The 20,348-nt window shown below is 42.4% G+C and overlaps 1 protein-coding gene across 2 annotated transcripts; it reads right to left on the bottom strand.

Annotated features, from left to right (window-relative positions):
• Positions 1–4,653: 4,653 nt before the first annotated feature.
• On the bottom strand, positions 4,654–19,497 carry PTBP1 (polypyrimidine tract binding protein 1). 2 transcript variants are annotated; one of them, XM_053464476.1, is made up of 15 exons: positions 19,400–19,497; positions 17,252–17,282; positions 14,492–14,561; positions 13,484–13,656; positions 13,208–13,354; positions 12,629–12,799; positions 12,429–12,539; positions 12,121–12,292; positions 11,931–12,002; positions 9,528–9,661; positions 8,144–8,177; positions 7,129–7,221; positions 6,736–6,952; positions 6,567–6,644; positions 4,654–6,459 (listed from the first exon to the last, which is right to left on the bottom strand). In XM_053464476.1, exons 1-15 carry the CDS (start codon positions 19,405–19,407, stop codon positions 6,327–6,329), a joined length of 1,644 nt encoding a protein of 547 aa, XP_053320451.1. In that variant the 5' UTR covers positions 19,408–19,497; the 3' UTR covers positions 4,654–6,326. The 2 variants fall into 2 exon arrangements, with proteins under 2 accessions (XP_053320451.1, XP_053320459.1); XM_053464484.1 differs by lacking the exon at positions 14,492–14,561 and having other exon boundaries at positions 19,400–19,465.
• Positions 19,498–20,348: the final 851 nt, after the last annotated feature.

Raw genomic sequence — 20,348 nt, 5'->3', positions numbered from 1 at the left:
GACAAGCCTGTCCAGAGTCAAAGGTTTGTCTTCTAGATTGTTGAGGATAAATCTTTGAAGAATTCTCATGTGGGCCAGAGCCCAGGGCACCGCATACCTTGCGGAGACCATCTTGCCCAACAGGGACATGCATAACCTCAAGGAGCTTCGGTGCGCAGAGCGAACCCTGCGTACTAGGAGCCGAATCCCCTTGATCCTGGCAGGAGGAAGGAAAGCTTTCCCGGAGCAGGAATCCAGGCAAAGACCCAGAAACGTCAGTTGTTGAGAGGGAATGGTGCAGGATTTGTCCCAGTTCAGAATCCAGCCGAGATCTTGTAACGTGTCGATCACTGTGGCAAGATGAACCCGAAGAACCTGCTCTGTCCGGGCATGTATAAGCCAATCATCCAGATAAGGAATTACTGAAATTCCCTGAACCCGGAAATGCGCTGCCACGACTGCCAAAAGCTTTGTGAAGACTCTTGGGGCCGCCGACAAACCGAATGGAAGGGCTTGAAACTGAAAATGCTGAACACTCGAACCTCGAGGAATCACCACTCTCAGGAAACGTTGATGCGATGGATGGATGGGAACGTGGAAATATGCATCCTTCAGATCCAATGAAGGTATGAAATCGTTGAGGCATAAGGTGTCGAGGGTGGATCTCACAGTTTCCATCTTGAACCGGACAAACTGGAGGTAACCGTTCAAAAAGCGGAAGTCTATGATGAGACGAAGACCCCTCGGCTTCTTGGGGACCAGAAAAACCGGCGAATAAACCCCCTGGCCTTGTTCTGGCCAAGGAACAGGAACCAGGACTCTGAGGTCTGTCAACTGTTGAATGGTGGATAACAGGACCGACCGCCTCACCTGGTCTGGAGGAAGGTGGGAGATCAAAAAACAGTCTGAAGGCCTGGTCCTGAATTGAAGACGATAGCCGTGTGATACAATGGCTCTCGCCCAAGGGTCTCGGGTGAGTGAGAACCAATTGCCCTTGAAAAATCGGAGCCTTCCTCCCACCGGAACGGAAGAGGCGTCATGCAGAGTTCTTGGGGTGTTGAAACGCTTTGGGAAAGGCGAGTCTGTCAAATCTCCCCCTCCCTCGAGGGAATCTGCCTCGGAAGTTCTGTTCTCTGGACGAGGGATTGAATCTGGAACTATGGCCCCTAGATTGTCCCGGGAAGAATGGCCGAAAGGACTGCCGTCTTTTAGAAGGAGGCTTTCGCTGGGGCATCCAATGCTCGTCTTCTGTGGTTCTTTCCAAAAGGGACTCCAGCTCTTCCCTGAACAAAGTCTTACCCTTAAAAGGGATATTAAGAAGCCTGTTTTTAGAGGCATTATCCGCTGCCCAGGCCTTAAGCCACAAGGCCCTTCTGGCTGCAACTGAGAGCGCCGAAGCTCTGGCTGTCATTCTGATGTTTTCAATGGAGGCGTCAGAGAAAATCCACAGCCAATCTCACTGCCGCAACATTCTTGAGAATGGTCTCCCTGGGGGTCTTGGCAGCAATATCCTCCTCGATCTGGGAAAGCCAAATCTTGATTGCTCTGGAAACTGAAGCAGAAGCAATACCTGGTTTAAGGTCAGAGAAATGAGAGCCATCCTCCAGCGGTAAAGCAGTCTTTCTGGAGACCCTCATAACAGCAGTGTCTACCAGTGGGGTAGCACAGAACTGAGTAAAGTCTTCATCAAAGGGAAACATACGCTTAACCCTTCTGGACAGGTTAACCCTTCTTTCCGGGTGGTTCCATTCCTGCTTGATAATGTCAGATAATGCGCAGGATGGACAGGAAAAGAGGCGGACTGCTTGGAGAAGCTGGTACCAAAAAACGGGTCACTCTTCTGGGTGGAAGACTTCTCCAAATGCATGGCTGACCTAACAGCAGAAATCAAAGTCTCAATCTCTTCCACCGGTAACAAAAAAAGAGCTCTCCTCCCGGATCTCTCCTTCCTCCGAGGAACCTTCCTCAACCTCTGGATAGTCAAATTCAGAGTCAGAAAACAAAGGCTGATGTCCCAGAAGAGCCGGGTCTTGTTCTGCCGGAAGGTGATAGGCAGGAGCAGGAACGGTCTGACGGAAGGCAGAGAAGGTAGACTGCATCTCCTCTTTAAGCCAGGCCGAAAACTCTTTACCCCCAGACGGCTCAGAATCCGCTACAGATCTCAGGCAAGCAGAGCAAAGCTTCTTCCTTGAATCCTGCAAAGCCTTGTGACACCCAGAACATTGGGCATGCTTGGACTTAGCAACAGCTTTCTTAGGCTTGTCCTCAACAGAGGGCGGCTCAGAGTTATCCGGGGCTGACATATCTAAAGATGTAACAACACTCAGCCAAACAGCAGGAACACATAAAGAAATAAAATCACCTACCTTTATATATACTGAAAACAGGATGCTGGAATCAGGCAGTAATCCGCAACAGCGGGGAATTGGCGCCAAAAATTCAAATTTGAATGAAAACGAGGCTTGAAACGCACTACAGGAAGTGCAAGAGTCTGGACCGGAAGTCGGCCGCCGCCATTATGGCCGCCGTCAGAACGCCGCATTAAGCCCCCTGATCCAGTGACCGGGAAGCCTCCCAGGGAGCAAGAGTCTGCAACAGCAGACCAGGATGAATGGCAGGACGCGGGCGGCAGAGCCGGAGCCGGAACGAGGGCAGCACCCGGGACCACGGCGCCGCAGCCGCGGACACCGCCGGGACCACGGCGCCGCAGCCGCGGACACCGCCGGGACCACGGCGCCGCAGCCGCGGACACCGCCGGGACCACGGCGCCGCAGCCGCGGACACCGCCGGGACCACGGCGCCGCAGCCGCGGACACCGCCGGGACCACGGCGCCGCAGCTGCGGACACCGCCGGGACCACGGCGCCGCAGCCGCGGACACCGCCGGGACCACGGCGCCGCAGCCGCGGACACCGCCGGGACCACGGCGCCGCAGCCGCGGACACCGCCGGGACCACCAATCCCAAGGTACCAAATAGAAAAAGCGCCGGGCAGCGCAGCACCAGCCGTCCGGCTTAAGGTGCAGGGTATCCCCCAGAAAGGGGGCTTAGCCCAGGGAACATGGCTCCACCTGGAGCCGGAGAAAATAACAAATATAAATATATATATATACACACCGTATTTGCTCGATTATAAGACAACCCTGATTAGAAGACTCCCCAAAATCTGAACATTAATTTAGGAAAAAAAGAAAAAGCCTGAATATAAGACGACCCTTTAGGAAAAAAGTTTTACTAGTAAATGTTAATTCAATTTTTTTTAATAAAAGCTATGATTGAGAATATTTTTGTTTTTATTTCCTTTTATTTGCCAACCTGCTCCCCCCCCCCCCCCAGTTATGCACATCTGCCCCCAGGCTTGCCACTCTGTTCCAGAAATGCCTTATATACCACTGTGCCCCATGATATGCCTTTTAACCCTCTAAATGCCACTGTGCCCCATGATATGCCTTTTGACCCCCTATGTGCCACTCTGCCTCCAGAAATGCCTTATACCCCCTATATGCTGCTCTGGCATTTAGGGATTAAAAGGCATATTATGGGGCAGAGTGGCATATAGGGAAGTATATGGCATTTCAGGAGGCAGAGTGGCGTATAGAGGGTTAAAAGACATTTCTGGAGGCAGAGTGGCATTAAGGGGTTAAAAGGCATTTCATAGAGCACTCTGCCTACAGAAATGCCTTATGCCCCCCATTTAAGACCCCCCCCAACTTACCAGTGCTTCTGACTCAGAGTCCCTAGTTTGTAGTTTTCATTATACTGCCTGATTCACCACTCTGCCTCCCCCAGATATGCCACTCTGAAGTTATATTTATACCCCCCCATACACCACTCTGCCTCCTCCCCCGGCTCCCTGGTGTTTTGTGAACTTCCGTTCATAGAAGCCCCAGCAGAAGTGAAGGGGAGTAACGGAGGCTACGTGCAGACACCCACCAGCTGACAGAGGATGATCCTCTGCAGGAGACCTCAATTCTCTGTCAGCCGGTGGGGGGGTCAGCACAATGTGCACAGACAGCCTCCGTTACTCACCTTCAAAAGCGCAAGTGGAGGGAAGAGGCGGAAGTTGTCTGTACGCATCGCACAGACTCAATGGCTGACAGTGAGGGGAATCCAGGTCCCCTGCAGCGTTGCGGAGGATCTGGATTCTAGTGTTATAAAAGTTTTTCAGGGCATTTGCTCGGGGAGGGGGGGGGGAACTTTTATAGTCTATATAGCACCCACTGCTCAGGATCATACTCTATAGAGAAATTCACAAGAAAAGTTTTGGGCAGCTCATGAGGAAAAACTAATCCTGTGTTGTAATAAACCACACAGAATAATTTCAAATAGTTTGTGTAACTCCAAAACCAGTGTTTCGTAGAAGGTAGTTTGAAGAGGGGAAAAAACAGCACAAATCCAAGATAGTGGGATCACCAATTGGGTCAACATTTACATCAAGGGTGTTGGTTTTCATGAGGCTGTGATTCTGCAATTGTTATTCAGAACAAAAAAGGTAAAACAAGTCAGAAAAACATACATAGGGGCTGAAACTGCATGCAATCAAAAAGCCAGCGTGGGAATCAAAACATACAGATAGGAAATAAATGAAATGAATATAGTAGTTTATTTTTATAATCCCTTACACATACTGGCTGATAACAGATTGATAATTGAATAATCTACTGAAAGTATAAATGTTTCTTATAAAATACTTTTAATTTATCTTCTCCATACAAACATTTGATTAGAGGTAATGGAATTCTTTAGCCGTTTCTCATCTCAACTTCCCACAATACTGTAATCTTTCCAAAAAGTTATCAAAATAGATTTTTTTTTAAACCATCAAAAAAATTGATTGCGGCTTTTGCAGTTTAACATGTATATAAAAGGCTACAGATATTTACAGTTCTTGTATATAGCATGAATAACCAGAGTATACTGAGAGGCACAGTCCTATCTGCTGATAAACCTTTAAATAAATGTTCATGGCTTAAACATCTGTTGCAAGAAAAAAACAAAACAAAAAAAAAAAAACAATTAGTTTGGTAAGGCACTAAATCTGGGAGGACTGGAAAAAGCTGTAAGCCTACAATCGTACACAAGTTTGATTTTTGGTAGCCAACCCTTGAAAAGCAACACCTACCACCAGCAAGACTGGATGAAAAAACAGTACAAATTAGTTTCAAATTCCTGTACATATAGTACTTGCCTATTCTTATATTGCAAAGAATAGGAACAAGACCAAAACAAAACAAAAAAAAAAAAAGGCCTGTTGCTGCTCATGGGATTATGGTCCACATTTCTTGATTGGTGAGAGGTACCAGAAACATTCTGAGCATTAAGAAAATTGTTCAGTACATACGAAGTCTTATATTTGGTCCGCGATCATTTCAATATAAACCTGAAGTTTTCAGACTGCTACACACCCACTGGAGTGATTTAAGGCATTGCTGGTTTGTGTGTGCGGATTGCTAAAAAAGGCACGAAAAAGGAATGTATACTAAACAAAAGATTAAGATAGAGCCAGTAATACAACCACTTTAGCTCAGTACAATTTGCACATCTGAGAAATATCAGATATAAAAAAAACCAAAAGCCCCCAAAAAATAAAAAGTTGGTCTATATTTACCAGGAATGATTAATAAAGCCATTTAGCTTTGGGGGGGGGGGGGGGTGAAGTGCACCATAAATCAGATGCTAGGACATCTGCTCTTTTTTTAGCTACAGATACCAAGTCACTGCAATTAACTTTGTGCCATATTGCTGCAGAGGTTGTCAAGACTTCAAGGCACAACTGTACCGATGGCCTCATTTACCATCCACCTAATACTTGCAGTAAAGTGCAAATATTGGTAGGTCTCACGGTGGCACAAAAAAAAAAAAAAAAAAATTAAAATATAAGAAATGCCACAACGAATCCAACACACAAGTTCTATATAGATATCGGCTAGATAAATTGATAGGTTTCACACAGTAAGGCACTGCATAACCTAAACGTTGGTTACAAACAAAATTACCAGATCTACTGCAGGAATACACACATATATAAAAAAAAAAGTCGGACTTTACACTGCAGGCTTTCTTGCATGCTCATCGAGTCAGACATCACTGTGCATCACCACTAGTAAACTCGTATGCAGCCCTTACAATAAAAAAAAAGTATATAAAAATAAAAGTTACAGATTTCTTAAAGGGATGGTGGTGTAGTTCAAATAAAATCGGTTTTGCAAGGACACTTGAGCTGTTTTCCTCAATAAAGTGGCTTTTCTTTTCTGGAATGATGGAAGTAGGCCCTCGAGAATGACATCTGCAAATAGAAGCCACACTCCTCAGGATTAAGTCACTTATGTAGCAAAAATCCACTGTCTCCTTAAATAGTGGATTTAGAAAAGGACACACGGAGATGATGGCTTTCCCCCATGTCATGGTTGTGAAGTTCGATTAAAGATTCTATGGCCTCTTCCACTGATGCCATTTGGATAAGAGCCATCTTACGGTCCTTCCTACAATAAAAACCAAAACAAAAACGTTATACCTTTTAAAAAAAAAATAAAAAAACCCAAACCATTTTTCACACAGTCAACAGTTCCAGGCTTAGGATGCAACTTACTGGAAGAATTTAAATCCTTTAACTGTGAATCCACCATTTGAAAATAGCATCTTGATATCTTCTTCTGTAACAGAGGGTCTAAAAACAAGAAAAAAAAACAAACCTCAGTTACAATCTCTACATGCACACATCTACTATTATTTTTTAAAATAAAATAAAAGACACTTACGGTATGTTAGAAAGATGTAAGGTTGCAGAGGGAGGGAAGATGTTCTGGAAGTTTTTGGAGCCTGGTTTCTTGAAGCGATGGAGAGGGGAACTGCTATAGTCTTTAGTCAAGCCTTGATCTTCTTGTCCCTCCCTGGGCAACTGCACCGTATGATGTTTAGACATAGTGATACGAAGAGGTTTTCCATGGAGCCGCTGACCATTTAAATGACTCATGGCTGTATTAAAAAGCATAAGATTGACAATTTATCGGTTACCAAAAGGTCACAGCAGCCCTATTTTCATGTTAAATGCATATTTCTATGCCCGTTTATCATAGTATACAACTAGCATAAGTATACTAGATATGCACATTTACTTTTTCTGTAAAAGACTGTTCCCATAATATTCTTACCAAGCTGAGCCTGATTGCCATCTGCCATCTGCACAAGGGCATTCTCCTTCTTGTTAAAGAGAATTTTCACTCTATGTACATCACCATACACCCCTTAAAAATAAAAAATTACAAACATTCATTTTATACACCAATTAACACGGACAGCAAATCAGACTCTGCACACACCCACCACAAAGATGTTAATCGCAAGCATTTGTGCAACTGCAGAAAAATATGTTTGCAGCTATGAAATTGAAATGGCTTGGTTTATGAGAATTAAGGCTTTTGATGAAATCAGTTCAAGTTCTGTAACATGCTGAAGCACTACAAGTGTTCTATGCAGAATGCACACACAAGGTAAAAGTACAAACATAAGTCAAAACTGCAAGCTTTCCTCCGAACTAAAATTAATGTCGGAAGGGCGTGGGGCATGGTTGGGAGGGTTTGAGACAACGCAGACTAAATAATTTGGACAAACTCAAAAAACTCAATGCCATTTCTAAAAAATTGATAGCTGTCTGCAGCCTGTTGCTTCAAGACTAAAACTTTAGAAAAGTTCTTATTATAGCACAGGAACAGTGAAATGCTACGAGCCCCTGAGCCAATAGGCTGGGGCATGTACTGTGTTCATTCATTTTACCAACTGAGGTGTATTTTGAGAGATTAATGTTAAAGGTCTGTATCTATTCACACCAGTACTGGTCAAGGCATTTAATGCATAATATCAATTCAGCCAGTGTCATTAAATCTTTAACAGCCCATTGGGCATGTTAATCAAGACAATTCCAATAAAGGCAGTAGAAAAAAAAACACCAGCATGCTGGAACAAAAAACATAGTAGTTTCAAACATGCGTTTAAAATGGGTAAAAGGGCACATATTTATGACCTGTATAAAAATATGAAACTGATATATGTATATATATTTTTAAATGTGCAAACAACCAACACAAAATCAAGTGCATGCTGATCCCACCCACAAATGTACATTGAACACAAAATGAAAAATAGTAATAAAAAAAGTGCGAAACATACCGAAAAGAATAAAGAGGCATTGGGGTGTAACTCTCTTTAAAGAACAGCAGAGCAAGGCAGCGAAGGGACAGGGGTAGAGAAAGGGAGCCGAGGGGGAGAGCACAGCTTGCAGAAATGGTCCACGAGGAAGGTGTCACCGGAGAAGTGGTAGGAGCAGTTGACGGATGATATTCAAGGTGGTTAATATTTTGAAGGATAGTTTGGATCCAGACAGCAGGGTGTTTGGGTTTGTTTTGGAAGGGATAGTTTATATTTTTTTGTTTTTGTTTCAAGCACAACAGGAAGCAGAGGTTGCCGTGCAGTCAGTTGGCAAAGAAATTCCGGATCAAGGAGAGAAAAAAAAAAAAAAAAAAAAAAAGGGAATGGGAGGAAAAGAAAAAAAGTTGCAAAAAACACAAGTCAGTAAATATATAAAAAGAAATATGTAGAGTTCATAAGTTTAAAGGGCTTAAAAGCTTTCTAATGTATTAAGACAGTGACTGTTTAATATGATGAAGAATTGTACACACTGAAAAGAATTTAAGTTTGTAGAACAGAAAATATTCATGCAGAATAGAATAAATGGTTTTCAATGCACTACTTCAGATTAATGCTTCACAAAATGACAAGGGTCTGTACCAACATCCCATGCTTCCATTTTAAAAGTCCTGTGAGACGTCAATATTGTTTCTTTAACCTCGCAACTAAGACGACTTAGAAATTTTTTGTGGGCAATAATGACCAAAGCCATTATAGTTCAGTAACTTCCAGGGTATAATTCCCTCAAAACAAATGTTCCACGCCCCTTAATTAGCAGTTGAGAATGGGACTACATTTAATTTCAAGTCCACTGCATAGATTTCAATAAACATCTCTTGATTATAGATTTGGCACTTAATGCCAAAACAGTCATAAAAAGTATAATTTTTTTCCCCAGAGGCAGAAGCATTTCTTATATGGACAGACTTCAGTATTTATTACAAGCTACCAAGAAATTCAGACAACATGCATGCCAGCAAATTAGTCAGCCCACATTTGTTTAAAGCTGGAAATGTATTCTGAAGAATTGAATGGTAGATGATAGGATATGCTTAATCAAGAATAGAGTAAGCTGTAGACATGCAGGAACAAAAAAAACCCCATCATATTCTGTCCACATAATACTGGGTTCACATTTACTATTAAAGTGGCATGTTAAATATGTTAGTTGCAAAAGTAATTAAAAGCACTGGAGAACATTAGCCTGTGAGTGTTTGTGGCAAGGCCAGAAACAAAGTGAAAACAAGGACAGCTAACACCAAAGTGCAAAAAGAAATCATTTACAGTAGAAGCAAAATGGTACCAAACAAGGAAAAAGTGTACTTCACTCGTTTCCGGGAGTAAATTAAAGTTAAAGACTACTAACCTCTGGACTTAGATTGCTAACCAGCAGAACAGCGTTCCCAGGTAATCCTAGACCAGGAATACCCAGTCTCCCAGCAGCTGCGGCGGCTGCAGCGGCACTAGGCAAGGTCAGTGGTGTAAGAGTACCATGTACACCTAGGGCAGAGGTACACAGTTATAGCAACTTTATATAGCGGAAACATTTCTAGATTCCATTTACAATACTACAGCAAGCCTTATTTAAAGAAAGCTCAAGCCTCTAGGGCTGCAGCTAACGATTATTTTCATAATCGATTAGTTGGCCGATTATTTTTTCGATCAATTAATCGGATAAAAAGAAAAATTCAAATTTTCATTTAAAATAATTTAATAAAGTAACGTAGGATGTAAGAAACAGCAGAATGAAAAAACTGATAATGCATTTATTACCCAACCTAACCCCCCCCCCCCAGTTATGCACATTTGAGCCCAGACACACCACACTGCCCTCCCTGGCATGCCACACTGCCCTCCCCCCATATATCTCTTATATAGCCTATATGCCCTATACCCCCAGATATGTCACTCCGTCCTCCCAAGGTATGCCATATACCCCCCTATGCCATAGTGCACTCAGATTTGCAGACAATACTTTTATAAATAAGTGCTGGGTTAATCTTCACTGCCCCCAGGATTTAGATTCCCCTCAGTTTGCCCCCCCTTTAGCTCTAACTGCCCCTTAAGTTACTTTATTTAACAACAACAACTGCCCCTAAATTAACCCTAGACACCCCATCAACCACAACTGCCCCTAAATTAACCCTAGACACCCCATCAACCACAACTGCCCCTAAATTAACCCTAAACACCCCATCAACCACAACTGCTCCTAAATTAACCCTGAACATCCCATCAACCACAACTGCCCCTAAATTAACCCTAAACACCCCATCAACCACAACTGCCCCTAAATTAACCCTAAACACCCCATCAACCACAACTGCCCCTAAATTAACCCTAAACACCCCATTAACTATAACACCCCATCAACCACAATTAACCCTAAACCCCCCTACTAACTATAACTGCCCCTAAATTAACCCTAAGCACCCCACTAACTATAACTGCCCCTAAATTAACCCTAAACACCCCAACTATAACTGCCCCTAAATTAACCCTAAACACCCGATTAACTATAACTGCCCCTAACTTTCAGCAGCCCAAATATAAATTTTATACTCACCAGTGAGTTCTTGAGCCATGTCGACGGTATAGGAAATGGGCGGAGCCAATCAGCACTCTGGCTCCACCCCTTTCTTTCTCCCTGCAGGGAGGGACAGTCACTGCCAATTGGCCCCACCCCCTTCTCACTGTCCCTCCTTGCAGCCAATCGGCAGCGACTGGAAAAAGTAAGTGGGCGGGCCAATCGGCAGTGACTGCAGGGAGGAACTGTAAGTAGGAGCTGCTATTGTGAGTCAGACACTAAACGGATTATAAAACGAGGGATATTTTTCAGAGCATTGGCTCTGAAAAAACCCTCATTTTATAGTCGATAAAAATCGATTCAACTAATCGATAATGAAATTCGTTGGCAACGATTTTCATTATCGATTAGTTGTTGCAGTCCTACAAGCCTCATTAACATACCTTTGGTTCTGTAACTATGCTTCCCTTCAAAAGATATAACCAAGTCAAACACTGCTGGGTTATAATTTTTCATAAGAGATTGCATATAGTTGGTCTATTACCAATTCAGAGCTCTGCAGTGTATGAAACACTAAGCAGTCTGGTTCTAGCCTTGCCAGACTGATAGCATCTTATTGAAGTGCATGGACTTCTACTGCGGGGGGGGGGGGTCAACAAATTTGGCTTGGACCTATGAATCTCTTCTTTCCTATATACACAAACACTTTATTATGCAACCTGGCACCAGTGTTTGTCCAGTCTTGCCATACACCAACACTATGTAAGACACTAGCAGGAGACATGAGGTGCCCAGCGGGATCATGTTGAGTGTACCATGTACCCGCTGGGCGCCTCAAGGCACCCACGACACTGGATTCATGATGGCAGCACCGCAAAACCCTGAGTGTTTGTCGAGCCCTAATCTACCCGTCTTCAAGGAAAACTGGCAGCTATATGGGAGAATGGTGTCTACACGCTAAAGGGAGGATTTGGAGTAGTTGTGTTTCAACTCCTTCACTTCACATGTGAAGTGACAATTCCTCCATCTGCTGCTGAATTATACAAGCCTGCCCTTCATACTACAGAGAAGCTGCCAGTGTTGGTCCAGTGAACAATGTAATTTGAAACACATTGTAAAGGAATAGATTAAAAACATTTAGGAAATTTAATCTTATTGCACTCTCAACATTCAACGTGTCATGTCACTGTATGCAATTTACCAGACTACGGTCGTAACCGAAACACAAATTCAGATGATTACCTTGGGGGAAAGCAAATGTTGGAGGGAAACCAGCGCTTGCGTAGGGATTGGCAGAGATCAGCCCTGGGGCTCCTGTTGGTGTACAGAGATTAAAAGTATGTTGGTACCATGGAATAAGATTAAAATATGTACAATTAAAAAGCATGTTATACAAGACATGCAAGTTTGAAAAAAGTGCACATTCACTAACCAAAGGCAGCAATGGTCTGATCCAGGGAGGGTTGTCCATCCCCAGAAGGAAGATCTGGACGTGTATAATCACGGCTCTTGTCATTGTTGTACTTTACATTAAGGCTTGTTAGTTTTGAAAAGTCGATTCGTAACGTGCAGCACGCATTATATATATTCTGTCCATCAAGTGTCTGAGGCAGGAGAAAATGCGTTAGAAAAGAATGACAAGCGCAGTAAGGTGTTCTAAAGCTTGCTCTTTGTGAATTAGACACCAACCTATAGTCATACAAAAAGATACAAAATTGAGTGGTAAATTTAGATACTTACAATTTTGGCATGCTGGGCACTCATAGGATCACCATACTGCAGTAACGCTTGGAACTGGTTATTCTTCGTGAACGTGATTATTTTCAATACAGTGCCAAATTTTGAGAATATCTATGATAGATGTTAAAATATTTAGATTCCCAATAGAAAATAGAACCTTTAAAATTGCTCTTGGCACATCAAATCATTAGCAACCTTACCTGATGTAATACATCCAGTGTTACTGGATAGAAGAGATTTTCCACAATAACTCTCAATACAGGACTCTGCCCTGACATTGCCATGCCAGCATCCACCGCTGTTGCAGAAGCAGTCAATGCTATATTTCCAGACTGGACGGAATTCACAGCTTGCAGAGCTGCTTGTGCCCTCTTGAATGAGAGAAAAACAAAAGTGAGAATATGCACGCCAGACAGAAAGTAAGAATGTGTGCAAGAGAGACTGAGAATAAGAAAGTGACAGAAAAGGCTGGCTTTTGAACTTTACACTATGACAGCACTTGTGTCACAAGACTGAGATAACACCTCAGGGCCAGAAAAGGAGATGTGTTTGGCCGAACGCATCCGCTACAAGCCAAGTAGCTGGGGGAATACTGCACAACCCATCAATGCAAGAGCACTCGTAACAAAACCATTAGAGCATGCATGATGAATGTAGTCTCCATTTAAATCTGTCCTTAAGACATATGACTAAATCTAATGGTGGTTGCATAGATGGGAAACCTTAAGAGTAAACATTTGTTGGTTGATGTATTCCAAACGTTAATATTGTTTACTTACCGCTTGGTTGGGAGAGTTATCAGTTTTCAGTTCCTTGTGGTTTGAGTACTGAATGTAGATGGGTTGGCTTCTCAAGACTGGAGTAACTGTGGTGAAGTAACTCACCATGGTATTGGCAGCTTCTTCTGTGTTCATTTCCAGGAATGCCTAAAGAATATAAATAGGAATAAAAGGAATTCAAGAGAACTTATTGAAGAGTACTGAGCAGCTCCAACAAGAAAGTTTGGATACCATAACACAGTTGGGGTAGCCTGAGATTTTGCTGTCAATTTGTACCTGGTTTTTGCCTTTGAGCATCAGGAGGTTGGTAACTTTACCAAAGGGAAGCCCAAGGGATATGACTTCAGCTTCAGTAACATCCATCGGTAGTTTGCGGACATGTATAACTCTAGAGCCAACACCTACACTTCTGGTGTCTCCTTTGAATTTCTTACTATCATTCCCATTAGCTGTAAGGAAAAAAAAAAATACATTAAATGAGCAAATGAATGCAAGAGAACATCCGTGCTGAAGTTCAAATTAGCCAGTGAACAAATGGGAACACACAAGTCTGCCTGGTGGAGAGTACAGCACTTAGTTGTATCCCCACAATACTCAACAATTGAATGGCTCAGGCTCAGTCACCCAGTTTGACACTGACTAATGGAAGAACCGATTACTTTAGCATTGTTGTAAAAAAAACTAGTTCAGTGTGAGTGGGGAAAGTCACTCGAAACATCACCAGTGACAACAGCAATTTCCAGGCATGCATATAGTTTATTAAAATATATGCAAAGTTTCAGTCAAAGATTATATTGCAGTATACAGAACTTTATTTTACAGTCAAAGATTTCCCCCATGGCACTTCCTCTTTAAATGCTGTCAGGCCCCCACATGCATTCAAATTAACATGATTGTTGAAGTGTTCCCCCACTAAGTGAGAAAAGCTTTATCAATGCAAGTAGTAAGATACTTCAGAAAACTTGCTTGTCAAGTCAGGGTATCTTAAATGTTAAAGAGTGTGAAGTGATCTAAAGTATGTTATCAGCAAATGCCATTAATCAGTTGTCATCCCATATAATGGTCATGGCTTGCCATGCCATTGAGAACCCTTCAGGGCCACGAATACCATGCCAGCATTCAATACCTACTCCTATTGAGAATGTTTTTTTTTAATTGTTTGCAAATGATCGATTGTATAGTAAAAAGCCAAATACCATTGAAGCAGACAAAAAATACCACAACCATGTAGATTAGAGGCTATGAAGAAGCTGAAAAGTACACCAAAGAGAAAGGAAATTTTACCTGCAGAAGCAGAGTTGCTCATGATAAAGGGTCCGTTAGTAACACAAGAAAAAAGCTCGTCAGATCCCCGCTGGAGAAAAAGAAAAGATAGATTTTAAATGTAAGCAATTACTTGATATATATATAATAAAAAAAGTGCTGTTAGTGTAAGCAGGTGTTATATCTTTGATAAGAAAATAAGCCTCATTAAAGGGTGAGGGATAAAAAGGAGTTGAATGAGATGGACCTATAAAAATAAAATATATAACATCTGGTATTGCAACTTCCTGCTGACTAGCAGATTAAAACAATACTTACAAAAAAGTTTGAGGTAAAGGCAGTGTACAATAGGAACCTCAAATTTTACCCCCACGTGCCAGTGAGGACACTTACAGCATTGGAGTGATTTATCACTGAGCAGGGACAGACAGCCTGTTATTTCCATTATAAATGGATCACCTCTCAATGTTCTCAATGATGAGTATCCATTCATGTTTAGTAAGTGCAGCTGAGTCAGAGACCGTACACGATAATACATAAAGTTTATTAAATAAAAAATTGACTGTTACTGGGGACCGCCTTGCACTCAAGGCAGTCTTCAGGAACCGCCAATCGGAGAATTTGTGCAATTACCAAAGACTTCCACTCGTGTGTGACAAGTGCCACACACACAAAATGTGCCTACAGGTTGCCAGCTGATCTATAGGCAGATAGGCTGGAACATTGGAAAAAACCATCTGACCCCTCTTGTCATGCAGGGGATCAGACCTTTACCCCCCTCCTTTTTTTTTTTTTTTTTAAATGGGCTGATGGCTCTGGACCCTCAGTCACGTGTAAGGGTAATGGGAGTTGTGACCCACAAAAGCAGATGCACCAGAAGAAATGGCTAGCATTCTTGAGAAAATTGTGAATTACTACTCAACCCTTTAATTTCTGTAAGCTGATGCACAGTGATATTGACATGCCCTGTAGATTTAAAACATACAAAACCCAATGCATGTGGGGTATTTCTGTAGTCAGGAGATGCAGCTGAATACATTCTGGTGGGTTTCTGAGCAGTTACATGTAACCTGTGCACTCTCCTAAACATTCTAAACATCAAAAGTCATGGCTGGTGGGGGGGGAATGCAACAAACATGTTACATCTCTTTGCAAAAGATTAGCGACCAAATGGTTGCATGATGAGTGTCCAGAAGCTCCTCGAGAAATACCCTTGCTTGTCTGCTCTACAAAAATATCATCTTTTGCGGGAGTATTTTGAGCTGGTGGGCAGCTAATTGGTCCAAATTAGACAGTGTAAGAGTGCTTGAAAAAGTCTTAGGTTATGGGGCACAAAACTCAGTGAAGAAGGGGTTAAAATATACTGCGCTCTTATCAATTAGTAAACATCACACACACAAGCTAGGGCAAAATCCAGCACCTTAATTATTTACAATCCATTCTCAATGAGATCACCAGAGGCACACAGATAACAGAACAGGCATAAAGTTACAGACTAACAATACCCTATCAGGTTATACTTATCCTACAAGGGTTACTTTACAAGATACATATAGCCATTGTCAAAGCATCTGTTACAGGTCTAGTATGGAATTTCAAACCAGGAACAATTAGAGAACATATACTCAAGAGACACAGAATAAAAAGAGTTCTAACTTGCAAAGTACCATTGTTACCCTTCTGTTACTACTCATACATTTCTTTAATAAACTCCATGTAGCACGCTCTTGTAGTTAACGACTTTATTGATGCAGAGATCTGTCTCAATGCACCACTGGTCAATGTAATCAAGTTCTCTTATCCACACCCCACAGACTGCCTGAACTAGAGCAACAATCTATCAAAGGAGAAATGTTAATGAAGGAATACTCAAGGAAGGTTCTGCAGACAGACATTAACATGACTTCTGCCATTTTAAACAGAATTTGTGTTGTAGTGTTAGGTCAGCAACTTTAGGGCTGTGGTTAAACTTTAATGGTGCACCTCCCCCTTAGTATCTACATAAAGGCTGTGCTATGGCAACACCTAGAAAAATAAACCGGTGCTATAAATACAGGGTGGGGCAGTCTGGAATGTTTGTCAGTTAACCAAGATTAAACGTCTGCTGTAATTAAGGCACTCCCCACACAAAATGCGCTCATAACACTTCATTAACTGGGCCATTATCATCCGAAAGAAACTTTGTAGAACAATTCTACAGGACTTTGCATTAGAATGAAGAAAGCGACCATTCAACTTAAATTGAAATACTGCTTCTATTGGTAAACACTACTTTGGGGTTAAACCCTACCTTTTGTTTACCCATGGCAGCGCTGGGTTCACACTTGCAGGGAGAGCATAAGTGCGTTAATGCATTTCTCAAACCGCATGCATGCCGATACTACTTTAGCGAAGAACTAGCCTGGCAAACAGCGAAGTGATAATTACCAATGCCACGGTAACAGGGCAGTCATCACTCTACGAGGCAGTTTTGTGCTGTAAACACAACCAGGGTGAAGGATGGCAGCCTTAAATACCACACACCCCCACCCCCTTTACCAAGAGGAAAGAGAAGGGAAAAAAAGTGCTGTTTTGCAGAGAATAGAAACTGCTATTTTGTTTCCAATATAGGTACGTGTGCCAGAAGTTACAGTTTAGGTCTTCCTTCCCAATATAGTTTGGATGGCTCCACATGGGGACTGAGGTTTTTATGGCATCCAAACTAAAACAGACTAGTACAAAGAATATGAAAGGTTACTAGACTACTGAACCAATAATCTGCCACAAGTGGAAAGGTCTTACCTTTGTACCAACTGTTATATCTTGGACAATTCTGCGGAAGAAAAAAGAAAAATGTAATGTTAGAGTGGAGGGCATCACTATGAAAGCATCATAGATTGATACAGTTTAGGTGGGTCACCCTCTGCAATAGTAGAGCAAGAGAACAGTACAGAACATGGGGGTAATGCGATATCAGGTTTAAAGCTCTGCTCTCAGGGCCTCAAGCGCAGGAAACATTACACAGCAGCCACAGCAGTGTGTGTTGAAATTTACAGGAAACGCTCCTGGCCAAGCTATTGTTATCCATGTTACAGAGCACTCGTCAAACAGGTTCTCTGCTCACACAGGGATGTTTTAAACATGCACATCGTTTCTAATGGACACACACCACCACAAAATGGAAGGCGTGTTTGTCTTAAACCACCTCTGTATACACGGAAGCACACTAGCGGAGTTATATAACGGATATGAAGAACTGTTCAGCAGCTTCACGCCTGGCCAGACATTTAAAAGGTATATAATTTGTGGAAGCAAGTGACACTCCACAATGCCAAGCATTAATAATAAACACATGAAGTCAAAGTATAAAAGAGTACAACTGACATTACATGCTACAAAAAGTAAAGGTGTGCCATGCCAGAGTTGTTAGAAAGAAAGCAGGGCACTATTTGCACAAACCAAATGCATTACGCCATGTACAAAACAGGCTCCAAACCTCTATTCAATTTAAAGACAAAATATTCCCATGTTATGGACCACTTATGCCAAATTCTATTGATTGATTTCCCAATAGACAGCAGATTGCAATGCAAGATATATGTACATACAGTTTACTGTATGATGAAGTCACATAGGATATACAAAACTGGAGTTGTCACAACACACATTAAAAGTGACATTAGCAGTCTATTAAATTGTGTGCGTTGGCTCTTGCGTTGAAAACTCATTAATATCATGACAAGTCAAAGGCATAAAAGCAGTCACTGACAACGCAACATAACTGTTGACACCGGGATTCCGGCTCTGTTTTGACACTCGTTTTAAGTATTAAAACAGAATTTGATGGCATCCAGAACTTGTGATCTAATCTGTCCACTTTTTAACCTGTGACTTAAAACAGTTTATCATAGAGGGTGGGCGCTTAACATATGCAACCCAGGCACTGATGCGTTGTGGACACATGCAAAAGCCAGCAGGGAACATCTGCTGGGAGAACAAGACGGCTAAATTCCTCATAAAACCTAGCACACTGTCTATGCAAATTCTTATGTAAAGTGGCTCTAGTGAAAGCCACACAAAGAAAATCCATCCAGAAAAAAAAAAAGACGCAAACAAAAAATAAAAGTCAGTCCGCTAGCGTCGTCTCCCTAGTTTCCAACGAGTTAAACTCACTCCCCTTTGTGAAGCAGGAGGAGGCATATTCACAAGACAATGGAGTCAGGCGGAAGCCACAAAAGAGTGACTCTAAAGAGACCTGAACTTTGTACACGCAGGCAAACACGAACTGTAAACTTTTTTTTTTTTTTTTTTAATCCATAGCCTTAACTCTAGCGCCTCCTCGACTACGATTAAGACGGCTTGCTACAATTTAAAGCCTGCGAAAACGCGCAGAAACGAAAGCGGCCAAAAGAGCTCACGCAGACAACCTCTAGGACCACGCATAGAGAAACGTAAACCAGTCAGCATAGGGGGAGGGCGAGGCTTGTGATCTAGGTGCAGGGGCAGCCAGAGGGGGCACCAGGTAAACTCTGAACACACAGGTAAAGCACGCGGGCTGGGGCCCGGGAAGGAAATCTCAAGTCACCCTCTCCTACAGAGTAGCGTTAAAGATGGAGAGTCAAGTATACCCTTAAGATCGCGACAATTACACTTAAAACCTGCCCCACATCATTAAATGCCCCACCCAGTGCCAACTCAACACAGACACGACACTAACACAGCGAAGGCTTTAAAGTTCACAAGACAAACACCAGTAAGCTGCCCCTTACGTTCAGTATTCTAATACGTTATTTAAAGCCTAACTAATCGTCACACACATAAAATATATGTATTATTTCACCACATATCGAAAAAGTGCAGAAACCGTTTTCAATAAGTAAATAAAAAGACATATACGTTTAGAAGATTCTTATTAAACCCTCGAACCCCCTACCCTGCCCGATCACTTACCCTTCCATGGCACACACAACAACCACCCGGCACGGAGAGGAGGCGCCGCAATAACCAAAGGAGCCAGGGAAGCCGCCTCATATACACATAAAATGGCGACCGGTTTGGTGACGCACGGATACCGTACTCTTATTGGTTGAGTGAGCTGCTTTTCACCAAGAACAGGAGGCGCCTTAGGAACCAGTTCCCACCTCTTGCCTTCCCGCCAACCTGAGCAAAGGGAGGTGCGTCATCACAGATAGCCACGCTCACATCGGTATTAGTCCCGTCCCTCAGAACAGGCACGGGTCTCAGTGTTGTAAACTGTAAAGTAAATGAGTTGTGTACAGCTTACCTGCATTCTATGGAGTATAATGATAATAAATACTAGCAACCGTCAGCAGCAGTGCTAGTAGAAGCGCTGTTAAGTGCTAAACAGTAACTTTCAACCTAAACTGTACAAACAATTTCTATCCGCTTATCACGGCAGTGGTGCCAAGTTATACTTCAGGGCGCAAAACCATGCCGATGGCCTGTTAATATAACTGATGTCACGATTATAGTAAATAGGCTACTTTTGCAGGACAAATGTATTTAATTTTAACAAAAACATGTAAAGTACTACCCTGTGAATAGGAACAGATTGAGAAATATAATCAGCCCTTTAAACTTTTAAGGCCAGAGGATGTATGAGGGCCAGTCACAGTATACATGTGGCCACGCTCTCACAATTCTGCGGTATGCAGCCAATTCACGGCTGGACATATAGTTGGGTAACAGATTCCCTTCTGTGAGTATATATATCCCACATCCTGCAGGGTATCAGGTTACATATACTATATGGCAAACAGATTTTGTGAAATCTGGGGGCTTTTTTAAAAAAAGTTATATGCATAGACTGTAAATTTGTTTGAGTATCGCCTGTTTCCATAAGTCGAATTGCTGTTATATACTACTTATGTCTTGTCTA

The sequence above is a fragment of the Spea bombifrons genome, chromosome 1 (assembly GCF_027358695.1).
Source record: "Spea bombifrons isolate aSpeBom1 chromosome 1, aSpeBom1.2.pri, whole genome shotgun sequence".
NCBI lineage: Eukaryota > Metazoa > Chordata > Amphibia > Anura > Pelobatidae > Spea > Spea bombifrons.
Note: the sequence above shows the minus strand (reverse complement) of the source record. Positions and strands in the feature narration are given on the sequence as shown.